We start from the raw sequence: 14,988 nt of genomic DNA, 5'->3' as shown, positions 1-14,988 counted from the left end.
CCTCAGTGCCATGTACCAATGTTGTGGACGACAGCAACCACAATTTAACCCCTGCACTAATAGATTATTTTGTCGATGGCACTGCAGCATCGCTTAGTTCAACTTTAAACTTAGTTGCTCCTTTGAAAAAGAAGGTCATAAATAGGAGGAGGCTAGCTCCATGGTATAATTCACAGTTGCGCTGTTTAAAACAGGCAGCCCGAAAGTTAGAAAGAATTTGGCATTCCACTAATTCTGAAGAAGCTCGCATAGCCTGGAAAGATAGTTTAACAACTTATAAAAAAGCTCTCAGTAGTATTAGAACAGCATATTATTCATCATTAATAGAAGAAAACAAGAACAACCCCAGATTTCTTTTCAGCACTGTAGCCAGGCTGACAAAGAGCCACAGCTCTGTTGAGCCATCTATTCCTTTAGCCCTCAGTAGTAATGACTTCATGAGCTTCTTTACTAATAAAATTGTCGGCATTAGAGAAAATATTCAAGGCATCCTTCCAACAGCTGTTAAAGATGCAAGTACAGCGACATTAGAAACTTTTGTAAGACCTTATCAATATCTGGAATCCTTCTCCCCAGTAGATCTTCTTGAGCTCTCTTCAACAATTACAGCATCTAAACCATCAACCTGTCTTCTAGATCCAATCCCAACTAAATTGCTCAAAGAAGTTTTTCCATTAATTAACACCTCCATATTGAACCAGATAAATTTATCTTTATTAACAGGATATGTGCCTCAGTCTTTTAAGGTTGCTGTAATTAAGCCCTTACTCAAGAAAGCCACTCTAGATCCAGATGTTTTAGCCAACTATAGACCAATCTCCAACCTTCCTTTTATTTCCAAAATTCTAGAAAAAGTTGTTGCTAATCAGTTGTGTGACCATCTAAACAGGAATGGTCTGTTTGAAGAGTTTCAGTCAGGTTTTAGAGTTCATCATAGTACAGAAACAGCTTTGGTTAAAGTTACCAATGATCTCCTCATGGCTTCAGACAGTGGACTTGTCTCTATACTTGTTCTGCTAGATCTTAGTGCTGCATTTGACACTATTGATCATAATATTTTACTACAGAGACTTGAAAGTGAGGTCAAGATTAAAGGAACTGCATTAGACTGGTTTGAATCCTATCTATCTGACAGACTCCAGTTTGTTCATGTCAATAATGATTCCTCTACTTATACAAAAGTAAGTTATGGAGTTCCTCAGGGTTCTGTGCTAGGACCAATACTCTTCACGTTATACATGTTGCCATTAGGCAAGATTATTAGAAAACATGGCATAAACTTTCATTGCTATGCAGACGACACCCAGCTATATTTATCTATGAAACCAGATGAAACTAATCAGTTGGTTAAACTCCAAGCATGCCTTAAAGACATAAAGGCTTGGATGACCTGTAATTTCCTACTCTTAAACTCAGACAAAACAGAAGTTATTGTATTTGGTCCTAAGCATCTCAGAGATTCATTATCTAATCACATGGTGTCTTTAGATGGCATTACCTTGGCCTCCAGTACTACTGTAAAAAACCTTGGTGTTATATTTGATGAGGATATGTCCTTTAAATGTCACATAAAGCAAGTGACCAGGACTGCCTTCTTTCACCTGCGTAATATCGTCAAAATTAGGAACATCCTGTCTCACAGTGATGCTGAAAAACTAGTTCATGCATTTGTGTCGTCCAGACTGGATTATTGTAATTCATTACTGTCTGGCTGTCCAAATAGCTCTTTAAAAAGCCTCCAGTTGATTCAAAATGCCGCAGCAAGAGCATTGACAGGAATTAGCAAGAGAGATCATATTACTCCAGTTTTAGCTTCTCTTCACTGGCTCCCTTTAAAGTCTAGAATAGAATTTAAAAACCTCCTCCTTACATACAAGGCCCTTAAAGGCCTAGCTCCATCGTATCTTAAAGACCTTATTGTACCATATCATCCCAGCAGATCACTTCGGTCTGAAAGTGCAGGCCTACTTGTGGTTCCTAGAATTTCAAAAAGTAGAATGGGAGGTAGAGCTTTCAGCTATCAGGCTCCTCTCCTGTGGAACCAGCTCCCAGTTTGGGTTCGGGAGGCAGACACTCTCTCTATTTTTAAGGTCAGGCTTAAGACTTTCCTTTTTGATCAGGCTTATAGTTAGGGCTGGACTAAACCATCCCTTAGTTATGCTGCTATAGGCCTAGGCTGCTGGGGGACGATGCACCAAACACATGTCCTCCTTCTTTCTTCTCTCTCCTCTCTCGCATCCTCCACTTTCTTTTCTCTGGCACAGAGCTCTTGCCCTCTAATTTCCTATATACTACTAGTCATACAATTCTGTGCTATTACTATGTAGAATGTTTACTGCTGTGTGTGTGTGTCCCCCCCCCCCCCCCCCCCCCCCCTTCCCCCCTCTTCTTGTGAGTATCTCTGGCCTGGAGTGGTGTGTTTCCCGTGGAGCTCTATACTACATCTGTTGTCGTGGTCTCATCAGCCTGCCCAGTCTTCATGGAATCCTGCAGTTATCCACTCCTACCTGAATGAACAATTCTCCAACCTGCCTATGATTCCTCTTACATTTTCAAACTGTCATGTAACATCATCAGTTTGTATCATAAGATTCCACATGTACACTTTAGTCAGATATGTGTATCTATGACAGATGTATGTTTATCTTGCTGTTCTCTTCTCTTCTCTCTTTGCTGTTCTCTTCTCTCTTTCTTCTGTCTGTACCCGGCTGGCCTTAGGCAGATGGGTCCCTCCATATGAGCTGGGTTCTGCTCGAGGTTTCTTCCTGTTAAAAGGGAGTTTTTCCTTGCCACCGTTGCCTTCAGGCTTGCTCTGGGGGTTTCAGGCCGGGTTTTTGTAAAGCGTCTTGAGACGATTTGTATTGTTATTGACGCTATATAAATAAAATTGAAATTGAAATTGAAATTGAATAGCATTCCTTCTCTGACTTGGTTGGCCTTCCTGTGAGCTACTTTCTCCTTCACAAGATTTTCTTTTAGACAGTTTGTTTTTTAAGCGCTCATACAGTTTTGTTTTGCGAGTGTTGCAGGGGCTGTTATCCCTGCGCCTGCAAAATGCAAAGACTGCTAGGCGATCCCCATAGGATCACAGTTCTTCATCAGTCATCAGCAGTATGGTGCTGGCATCAATCTAAATATGGAAAATGCATTTGGTTAAAAAACAGTGATCCTGATTAGATGACCTTGTCATGTGACTGTTGATAACATCTAGCCTAGTTATGTTGAGTTTCAGGAAACAACTATACTAAAAAAGCTGTTAGTCAAGAAATGTCCATGAAAAGTATTAAGCTGTTTGACTGAAATCGGTGCTTTTACAGTTAAATAGCCCACCTTCTGTTTCTCCAGGGCTTCCACTGTTTCCTCAGAGACATTTCTCTCCCTCAGGAATGTACTTAGGTCATCCATCCTGTACAGTACAAGGAAGGTAACAGTAGTCATTTAACAAAACCCGCAATCTTTTGTTTATGACAGTTAACACTACACACATATACACGTCGTAACATGGTATGTGTTATATAACGTCATCCACCGCTCCATGGATGGATTTTTCGCCGGCTTCGTTGTAAACAAATGCACATGGCCAGGCGGTGGGTTAGCAAAACATAGGAAAAGCGACCAGACTTGCATAGTTTCCCTTTAGCATGAAGCTTTATTTAGCCTAACTTGGATGTCACCTTAATGATTTGATTTAGTAACTCACACTGGTACATGTCAGCTTTTAAAAATCAAAACTAGAGGATTCACTTAAAAAAATGTTAGCAGTCACCTAAACATTAAAAGAAGGCGAGACATCTCAGAAACCAAATATTAGCATCTTAGCAGTTGACATTAAGGGACTAAATGACTGTCGATAGTACCTTCATTTGTGCATCAAAATCCGCGTCTTAAGGTCCAAGTCACAAAGATATTGCTCAGATCACAGGTAAAATGCAGTATTACAGCGCAAGCTATCAATAAAGTTATGCCTAATTAGTCTGATATCAAAATTCTGAATGGATCGAGACATTACGAGTGGCTGCTGGGTTAGCACTTAGGCTAGCCTTTCTGTTAGCACTGCAACGGCTACCACCTATACTACTACTACCTATACTACTATACTACTGAAAAAAAAGCATCAGGACATATAATAGAAATCCCGAACAACATTGTGTGATCCACTGATTTATCACTTAGGCCACTTACTTATTATGACAGGAGCTGGACCGATTCACACAAACCCCATCACATCAAAATGTAGTATGACTTTAAGACACAGCAAGAGATCTCATAATTTTGACTTAGCTATCTCATAATTTTGACTTAGCTATCTCATAATTTTGACTTAGCTATCTCATAATTTTGACTTAGCTATCTCATAATTATGACTTAGTATCTCATAATTATGACTTAGTATCTCATAATTTTGACTTAGCATCTCATAATTATGACTTAGTATCTCATAATTTTGACTTAGCATCTCATAATTTTGACTTAGTATCTCATAATTATGACTTAGCTATCTCATAATTTTGACTTAGTATCTCATAATTATGACTTAGTATCTCATAATTATGACTTAGCTATCTCATAATTTTGACTTAGTATCTCATAATTATGACTTAGCTATCTCATAATTTTGACTTAGTATCTCATAATTATGACTTAGTATTTCATAATTATGACTTAGTATCTCATAATTATGACTTAGTATCTCATAATTTTTTTTCATCAAGTGGCGGAAATGGGCTTCCATAGAAATGGGCTTCCATAAGAATCCGATAGGTAATTTACACTCATCTCCGACAGGCACGAACTGGCTAACAACAGACTGACACCTGGCTACTCAAATAAACAAAAGAAATGTCATGAGACATTCACGGGCCACTATGAACATGGGAAATTTTAGTACCTTCCCCAAATGAAATACACTTATTAATTTCACCATAGAAGTAATTTAACAGGCAATATTGCAAAATATACTATATTTGTAAACCAACACATGTAAATACATATACTTTAGAGCAGGGTGCTACATAAACTTCGGGTTATCTCGGCTTTTTTCGATGCGTAAACATACAGACGCTGGAGAGAGAGAACTGCCATTACGCATGACGCACGAGCAAGTCCACCCTCAGTCATTTTGCGTCGGTAAGACAACTGTTTTAGTAGCAATTGTCGTAGTTGAAGGCCCTGAAGGACAAATGAGGCTTTTTGAGCCAGTTTTTATTTTATTTTTTTTGGAAGTGGAAAATAACCTATTTGGCACACTGGTGCCAAATTGTGTCAAATGAATGTCCGCCTGGTCCTATCCTTACTAAAACCTTTTGTGGAGGCTTTGACCTTACATCAGATTTGTTACATTTGTAGTCAATAAATTGCTGAAGGTGATCAGTGGCATCTATGTGCATGGGATTATTGTTAGCATAGTGTTATCCTCTTACAAATAGGGGAAAAAATAGGCGACGATAGAAATTTCACATTTCTCCTTTCATTTATTCCAATTTACTCAAGTATAGTAACAGACACAACATTTCTGACACTGGGAATACATTCCCTGAGGTCCAGATGTTCCCAGACTAGAAGGAAATGCGTATGAACCATATAATTGTGTCACAATTCTTCATTTACTTTGGGTATGTATTTTTAGGCGTTTTTCTTAAAATATGGCTGGGGCTTAACAGGTTAAATGAACAGTAACCAGGAGGATGATATGTAGAGAGCGTAATCCATTAAAATCTGTCCACCTGTAAAAGCAAAGGTCTCTGACATTTAAACAGTTACAGAAAAAGTATCAAGAGTCTCAAGTGTAATGGAAACTGTTCACATAAGTCACATGGTTTAGAAGCTGCTTTAAACTACTTTAAAGTCTACTGAGGTAAATGTGTCATATGTTCTGTTCTTTCGGGGCCTATGTTCAGCTGAAACCCTAGTGACCCCCTCGTAGATAAGAAGTAGAAAACAGATCTTCACTGTGAATTCTTTACTCATTTGCCACTTCGTCTGTGCTGTGAGCCCATCATCAGATGTTGGATTAAACACATAACAAGACCAGAGTGATCTGATTTCTTTATTTCCAACAGGAAATTTCCACCACACAAACTAAAATGAAGGTTTGGTGTCATCTTGTGAAGCAAAGACGAGCAGCTGCTTCACAAGAGCTTTAATTCAGAGTGTAAGAACTGTACATGCATTGTGTTTAGATATAAAAATAACAAATATAAAATATGAATTGCAATACAGAATTAAAGTGACAGATAGATCACACTGTCTGGCTGATCAGACACATATACAGCAGTGTATGGACAGATGTTAAAGGTTTCTGAGAACATGTTCTTCTTCCAGTCCATGTCCTGCAGTAGTAGTGCTCCTGCATTTTCTTTTCATTTGAACTTCTTCAAAAGTGAATATTGTCTGTTTTACTCCATGACATTCATGTGACCACGTGGAGTAAGGTCACATTAAATACAGTTTCTGTCTTTTCTGCTGCATTTATTTTTTCATATGATCTGTGAGGATGAAACTCTTTTCACTGACAATTAAATCTTCTTCATTTGTGATACTGGACTCGTAAAAATGGACGCTGCAGGGGAGAATTTCGTGCAGGGACAGCGTCTTGACTGATTACTCCATGATACCAGCGTTGCTGAGGTAAACCTCATTGATGGTCAGGGAGTCCGTCTGGTCTGTGTATGGAGCTCCAGATCCAGTCTGCTGGATGAACTGCTGCAGGTTACACTGTCTCAGCTCCTTGTTCAGATCCTCCAGCATCTCCCATCTGTCCTGGAAGACACAGATGGGAGAATTATTCTTTTAATTTTGCATAAAACTACTGAAAACTCTGAAACTAGTCCCCCACAGATGCTCTATGTCCTCTAGATCAGTGGTTCCCAACCTTTTCACATCCCCGTACCCCTTCAGACATTTGACCTCCAGCCATGTACCCCCTACTCTCACGCACTTAGCAGACTGTGGCAAAAATCATAATCCGGTTTTTAAAGATGATTATTCATTGATTTGAGAACATCATTTATTGAACTTTTAACTCTGGTATTTCTTTTAATAAGAACTGCAAAATACAAATAAATACGAGAAAAATATATTAATAAAGTTAATTAAATAATATGTAAAAATAAAAAATAAACAGTATCCCAGACTTTGGCAGGGCCAGCATGGAGAATTTTTTTTCAACAATTTATTTTTAATACAAGATTCGCAATCAACAGTACCTCGACCAATGAGGTGAGCGGGATCTTCTCTGTCAGTTCATTGGTCACAGAGCAGGAGACGGCCTGGGAATAAATTTACCGTAAATGTTTATATAAATCGCCTGGTTATTCCGTAAATCCATTGACATTTTACACAGTATTTTTTATTTTCACGGTAATACGGGACAAAGTGCGTCCCGTGACAGCTCAATACGGGACACTAGTTTTGTTTGTAAATACGGGACGATTCCGTTTTTCAAGGGACGGTCGTCAACCTTATTAGCGTGACATATCTTGCACAATATCTTCGTTTGTTCCGAGTCAGACTCCTCGAAACCGAAGTGTTTCCACGCCACAGAATTCACTTTACCTTTCTTTCCGACCAAAGGCTGCCTTTCTGCCATCTTCTATCGTCTTCTTCTACACTTATTTTTTCCGGTTGGGACGGAGCGGAGCGGAGCGCACAGGTGGAGATGGAAGGGTTCGCTGCATTTACCACACAAGACACGGCGTGCGGCAGAATGATCGTTTTATTACGAATATCATATTTTCATGATCGAGGGAAGCCAAAATCGAAATCAAAATCGAAATTCAATTAATCGCCCAGCCCTATGAAAAAACAACCCGTTATCCGTTTTTTCAGTTTCAAAATGTAATCAGGCTGAGTTCAGAATCAACTCTTTCGCGTACCCCCTTACGTCACTCTGCGTACCCCTGGGGGTATGCGTACCCCAGGTTGGGAACCACTGCTCTAGATGGAGAGACATGACTGCCCTACAGTTTTATGCCTCAGTCAAGTCATATCCAAAAAAAAAAAAAAAAATTTCAAAAAGGCAACTGGACTTGTAGAGTTTTTTGAACTCTACAAGTCCAGTTTTTGGATATATCATGACCTGGGTGACTGAGAACCTTCATAGACATACTCAGTCAAGTTGTAGTTTACGCCCACTCATGTAATGTAATGACAGAACATTATGTCACAATAAAGCTGAACTTTGACCACTTAGATCATTTTACTAGACATCTGTGTGAAAGTCTGTCATGATTACTGATATCCTCATGATTTGTTGAGACCTCCTCCTTGACTTCAAATGAGCATTTGACCCAAATTCAAGAGATATCATGTTCACAAGAAAAGGCTAAACGGACACACGACTGGAAAACATAATACCTGTCACCAGTGCACAGGAATAAAAACTATAGTTCTCTCCCAAATAATCAAACTATATTTTATCTATGAGATGTTTCTAAAGTTAAACATTTATAGCAGCAGCAGATAATGAGCTTGTGACTGGAGGTACACTAGAGTTTAGTAAACTTGTGCAAAGATTCTGTTCTTATACAGAATTACTAAAATTCAACAGAAAACTACAGGTTTTGTAAGAAATTAAATTATTTTTTATATACTTTTTTGAGCCTCTGGGCGTGGCCACAATTGTTATATCTCAATTTTACTAAAAGGCAGAAATATCAAATCATAAAACAGGTCTTTTACGTTGAAACTACAAATATTTGATGACATTACAGTCAAGTCTGTCGCCTCCTGTTTTATGAGCATGGGACATTGTGCAGGTCATGATCTGAGATCAACAATAATTCCTTTAAAAGTGTTATTTGATCATCCAAACCAAATATAATGGGAGGATTAGTTGTTTTAAATGCTAAGGTTAATTTGTCAAAATATACCAACTACATGTGAATATACATGTGAAATGAACTGTGTACATTCAACCTAATGAACTTTAATTGAGTTCCATAACACGAGGATACTCTGGGACTTTATTTTTACAAATACTTCCTGCAAAATAATGAATTGTAGAGAGTGTAGTGGACTAAATGTTAGAGATAAACTTGACCAAAGTTGTTGAAGCTGAACTGTTCTTTAAACAAAGTCACAGTCTGAAATGTGTCTGTTATAGATTCTGGTGTGACCGAGGCCCTAGAAGGAATATAGGATGATGGAGTTATACCTTTACCCTTTTCTCTGCAGACTGTAGCTCCCTCTGTGTCTCTGACAGTGTTGCATCCAGTTCTTCTCCCAGCTGCAGGCGGTTGAGAAGCTCCTGATTCAGGGACCTCAGCGCCTCCTCTGGTAACGGAGTCCCTGGTTGAGGGCTCAGTCTTTGGGCACTGAGCTCCAGGTCCTGTTCCAGATGTGCAGAGCGGCTTTGAAGTTCCCTCATCTCATAACTTTGTTCATCCATGGACGAGTGTATCTGGTGCAGACGTCTGTGCATGTCTGTTAATACCAGTGTTAAGAGTTCTTGTTTTAGAGACACCAGATATTAAAACACCCCCCAAAATTTTGAAAATGTTAACAGATTTGATCACGTACCTCGTTCTCTTTCCATCTCGGCCTGGGACTGTTCTTCCCACCGCTCTCCGAGCCTCAGCTCCGCCTCGTTCTGCCTCATCTGCTGCTCCAGTTCTTCCAGTTGCTCCGCGAGGTTTAGACTCTGACTGGGAACCACAGCAGATGAGATCTTCTCCTCCCATGACTCTGTCTCTCTCTCCAGAGCTTGGAGCTGAATATCCAGATCCTCTAGTCTCCTCTGTTGCTGCAGAATCTGCCTAAACACGTCCTCTTTGTAGGGGTACGAGGAAAGAGAGCTGGGAGGAAGCTCAAGGAAAGAAACAGGAGAAGCCCGTGTTTCGGGCGAGGCTCTGGGCGACGGAGACCAGACCCTGTTTGGTTTAGTCCTCCTGGATATTGTTAAAGGACCCAGATTGAAGGTCAGAGCCTTTTGTGGCACCATGTGCTTGATGGGCTCTGGTTCTGACGGTATTAGCAGGGGAAGACGTCTCTTACTGCTCGGTGTGTCTTGGCCCTCACTGAGGCTGGGACCGGTCCTCCGCAGAATGAACTGCACCTCAGCTGCCATCTGTCCCAGCTGAGCCAGATGCTGCAGAGGACAGTCATCGGCAACCAAGTGTCTCTCGTTCCCTCGAAGCTTCAAGATGAGAACGTATCGACCTGTCTGACCTGCACAAAATAGACGTGAAGCGTTAATATTTTACAACCAGTAAACAGCAGAACAGGAACTTCAGAAGAGTGCTGACATACGCCAATGTTATTTCATTTAGAAAGGGGTGCAGGAAAAACTGTTTGACATTTAGCAAATGGTGGCACCAAATGTGAATTAATTAAAAAGCTTGAGATGATCTATTTGTGTGTACAGTTGAAATCAAGCACTCGGACCATGAGTGTGCTTACAAAACCTACATCAGTAATTGAAGCCAGTGTCTAAAAAATAAAGTCAGAAGAACAGAAATCCACATTTTTTGGTCTCAAAATGTTTATTACTGAATAAAACATGCAGACATGAAGGATAACAGACGTACCGATTGATTGTGCAAGAGCAATGACCACGTCCTGACAGGACGTGTTCAGTGACAGGCCACACACCACTCTGACCACGCCCTCCACCCACACCTTCAGCTCCATGGCCCACGCTCTGCACCACCTGCAGGGAGGGAGACGGACACATCAGTGGACTGCTCTCGTTTCTCAAGCTGTTAACCAATGAGGAAACACAAGGTTGTTTGTGTGTGATGTACGTAGACGTGGAGAATCCTGGATAAATGATTTAAGGTTACAATAAGTTACAAATGCACGACACAATCAGCAAAATATTGTTAAAATATCAAATGTAAAGAGTTTCATGACCGAAACGAACCCATTCAGTGTGTTATTCTTTACATCAGCATGTATTTAATTGGTTTATTATTGCACCAGCTTCATATATATTACATACAGAACTGAGAGACAGGTAGATCTACTTTAAAGAGGCTAAGTAGCAACGGCTTCAAATGCATGGAAAAGGAGCACATGCACTAGAGGCATGCAGTATGAGGATGTAGAAAGATAACATTTCGTAAAACTTAAAATCTGATTACAGTAAGTGGTGGAATGTGGCCGGGCTGCCTTTACCTCCGTGCACCATGGGTAAATTATGACTGCCTTGAAATAAGAGGTTTTAAGAAAAGAGTCCTTCTTTCTGAAAAAATGAAATGCTGTAAATATCGTATGACAGGTCGCTGAGCTTTGAATGTTTTTGGATGACGTGTTATAACTTTGCCATAGTTCCCTCTGTGCTTCAGCTGCTCTTTCAAAACATATCAGGTGTTGTAATTTGAGTATCACGTGACTAGAGTCAGATTTATCGTACCTTATTAAGAGAAAAAGGGTTAGGGTTAGGGTTAAGTGTCATTGCTATGGGGTGGGGGTGCCTGGTCTGGTCTAGGTGGGTGCTACATGTCTAAGTAACATCCACACCAATGAATGCCAGGTCCAGAAGTTTCCCAGCAGAACATTGAACTGTCACAAAATGGTCAATGTTATTCACTTCTCCTGTCAGTGGTCATAATGTTATGGCTGATAGGTGTATGTATAGAAATCAGATCTGGTTGCTGGTTACACAAAGTTATGAAATCAACAGAAAGACATAAAGTTGTTTGTCTCATGGGAACACAGCAACGTTCTCACCCTGCTGTTTCTACACATGAATGTCATCTATTTCCTGGCTGAAGCATCAAAGCTGAAGCAACGTGACATTGGAAACTCGTCTCACATGTCAACTTCTAGATGGATGAACCAAAACCTGATAGTCACGTTGAAGAACTTCCTCACATACTCTGGAGGTTTCGCAACAGCAAACAAGAATCCATCATCTAGGATGAAACTAGGACTAGGACAAACAAAAGCCAGTCTGAAATGGGGAGCTATGTTTCACGTGTCTTTACTCTCAGGGTTTGTCCTTCCTCTGCTAATTAACATTCAGAAGCAGGAGAGATGATCTGGAGAGACCAGTTTTCACCTGAAACTGTGTTTGTGCCTAAAGACAAAAGGCAGGAAGTACCTGAGTTCATTGACTCAACATTTGAAATGAGTGGTTTCATTTTTCAAAAAGTTCTCCAGGCTATGGAACTTATAGAACTTATCCGAGCAGTGCTGCCAGATGATTTCCTACCCACAATCTGTTCAAAAATGTTCACAGAACTGCCCAAAATATAAGATTGATATTTAGTTTAATACACAAGATTAACCCAGATTGGGTACTCTAGTGTAGTCTGGCATATAAAACAAACCACCGCAGCCAACTGCTGTAGACTCACATCCAGCTTTTATGTAGACATTTGAAGACGTCGTGCAGTCCACTGATGGGCAGATGGAGCTTATCTACTCTTGAAGAAAAGGCAGCAACAAACAACTGTACCAGACACTGCTCGTCATGGGGAGACAGACTGTAGTGTAGCGAAGTTTGGTGTCAAAAAGTAATTAGAAAAAACACCAAAAGTACCCCAAATTTTGTTGATCCTCTCAAAATATAATTAAAACTGCCCAATTAGGACATTAATCTGATCTGGCAAAACTGTGCCCAAGTGGCTCATCTCCTTCTAATTGCTGGTGAATCTGGTCGTTAACTGACCCTAGTGATATGACTTTCAAGTGTGCACCACCCACAGATGTTCCTAATAAAAACCTAAACTTCCCACATTAGGACTGAGAAAAGCCACTTGGATGAAACGTCTTCAAGGAAGTCCAGCATGTTTCAACTTGTAGTTTGTTTTGTTTTGTTTTGTTTTTTGGATATACTGTGACCTGGATCTCTGAAAATCTTCACAGACTTAAATGGAGACTATTCACAGTAAATAAAAGATTTGTTTCAGTAATCTAATCATTCTCCTTGAAGGTTTGTCTTTCAGTTTCAGTTGAATAATATTGAATACTTACGATTAGCGGATATTTCGTTTCCTCAAAGCTGCAGGCATGGTTAGTTTTACACACTACGCAGCAAATGACACATCTGAAATGTAATCCGTCTTAAAATACTCTACAGATTTACAAATAGTTTAATAGTGCATGGTAGGTGCAAATTCCTGGAAGCATAAAGGAACATTTCTTCGTGTGTTGGCATTATAATAGTTAAAGTTAATATAAAAGTTCCGAAGACGTCCTGTTGGACATATTTTTAGTGGCAGTACTGGACACAAATTTGAAGACATTCCTGTTTAAAAATCATATATGATCCTTTCATTTACACCTAAAATAATATTTTTATTGGCCAATTATTCCATCCATGTATCAGTTCATTCAGCAATCTACCCACTGTCTGCATTTCTTCTAGTAATCTGCATCAAGTAACATAATAAGGTTAAAACATCCTCTAGGCTCTCTGCTGTGCATGGGGGTTTTCTTAAGGGCAGCTCTGTATTTGGCTGCACTCATCCTTCCCTTAGTTCTAACTAGTTCCATAGCGTGATGCTGCCACCACCATGCTTCACTGTAGATACGTTATTGGCAGGGGACAGTCTGTGGAAAGGTTAAGACTCCAGAGGTACTTGTAGTGCATGGAACAACTTTATTAGACCAATGCTTTTCAGCTTGTGGCCTTCAACCGGGTCATCTGATGGGGGTCTTTACCTTTTTATATTTCTCTACCTGCTCCACACACGTTGGTAGTAGGTTAAATCCCACCAGAAATATATTTCCTTTGATAGTGAACAAGCAGCAGTGCCTGCTGTTCCTTTTTATTCATTTAAATGCAGTTTGACAAACTCCTGACATGCTGTTGGCTGTCACATGTCTGTTACTCAGAGAGTAGATTTAGTCTAGTTGTTTTATGATTTTAAAGAGGGGAAACAAAAAACATGTTCAGTCTACAAAAAGGGCTGTGTTACCATCAAACATTAAAAACCCAGACTGATTAGCTTAGCATAGCGAGCAGGTTTCCATTCTGAAACAGGTGTTTGAGTGTGAAGTGTTTTCATGTGTTTGCTGGAGTAGACACTCAGGTTTGCTTAGGCAGGAATGTGGCACAACACGCTGACATTCCTGGAAGACTCAGGCTCCGCCCACACATACCTCCACTCTCTGTTTACTGGATTCCACTGCTCAACATCAGTTTCAGTGTCAGCATCAGTCAGAAAATAATCAATAGGAGCTTATTGGTTCCCAATGCTTTAGAGACAACCATTACTGAAAGTACTTCCTCACATGGATACCATCCACAGTGCATACATAAGATCAGAGAATGGTGACAGTGCTCATCATTTGTTGTGTCAAGAATCTGAGTTTCATCTGAAAAGTTACAGAAAAACTAGAGCAATTAATGTTTAGAGCAAATAACTCACACATATAGAGCTTATTTCTTTTACAACTTCAGAAACAATCCTGACTGATTTTATGCAAAATGTTAATGTTTATTTTTAAATTCATTTTGTTTTTGCTAGATAATCACTGCACCAGTGTTTGCATATTGACTTAAAGTGAGCAAAATACAGTGTATTCCGTATTCCGACTGTTAAGACAAGAACCATTACTGACATTATATGAAATACAGTTTCATTCAAATGACTTCACTTACAGTTAATACAATAAGATGACTGACTCTGTATTACAGAAAGTAATGAAACAAATAACCACAGTGAAGGGTTGTTAGAGCTCTGGCAGGAATTTAAGCACACTCACCTCTTGGCTCAGACTTCTCTCGGTTTCATTGACGCTCACTCTTAATTCTCTCTGTCGTGAGTCCAGGCCGGTGGACGGCTCAGCGTGTGTGACCCAAACACTCACCTACAGCCAGGAGGAGGGTGAGGAGGAGGAGGAGGAGGGGGAGAGGGAGGAGTGACGCTGTGGAATGCAGCTCTTCTGGCTGTGCTGCAGGAAATATTGTATGATGTCACTCTGGGAGATAATTAAGCACATTCACTGAAATACAATTAAGGGACATGCATTTACTTCCACTTTTCAATTCAATTCAATTCAATTTTATTTATATAGCGTCAATAACAATACAAATCG

The 14,988-nt window shown here is 39.9% G+C and overlaps 1 protein-coding gene across 1 annotated transcript; it reads right to left on the bottom strand.

The window, feature by feature from the left end:
• Positions 1–5,651: 5,651 nt before the first annotated feature.
• On the bottom strand, positions 5,652–14,731 carry LOC311485384 (ras association domain-containing protein 7-like). The gene is made up of 5 exons (XM_084540748.1): positions 14,656–14,731; positions 10,527–10,648; positions 9,520–10,167; positions 9,161–9,423; positions 5,652–6,759 (listed from the first exon to the last, which is right to left on the bottom strand). The coding sequence occupies exons 2-5, from the start codon at positions 10,627–10,629 to the stop codon at positions 6,601–6,603; spliced, it is 1,173 nt and encodes a 390-aa protein (XP_084396874.1). The 5' UTR covers positions 10,630–10,648; positions 14,656–14,731; the 3' UTR covers positions 5,652–6,600.
• Between the last annotated feature and the right edge of the window lie 257 nt (positions 14,732–14,988).

Source organism: Chelon labrosus (genome assembly GCF_963514085.1).
Source record: "Chelon labrosus genome assembly, chromosome: 3".
Taxonomy (NCBI): Eukaryota; Metazoa; Chordata; class Actinopteri; order Mugiliformes; family Mugilidae; genus Chelon; species Chelon labrosus.
This window is presented reverse-complemented; position numbering and strand designations above follow the sequence as displayed.

Bases quoted from the DNA above. Each gene is read 5' to 3' on its own strand.
- LOC311485384 (XM_084540748.1), bottom strand. From the start codon at position 10,629: ATGGAGCTGAAGGTGTGGGTGGAGGGCGTGGTCAGAGTGGTGTGTGGC. The intron at 10,168-10,526 runs GTACGTCTGTTA...TATTTTGTGCAG, and splicing joins TGCTCTTGCACAATCAATCG to GTCAGACAGGTCGATACGTT. The intron at 6,760-9,160 runs GTAAAGGTATAA...TGTGTCTTCCAG, and splicing joins TACAGTCTGCAGAGAAAAGG to GACAGATGGGAGATGCTGGA.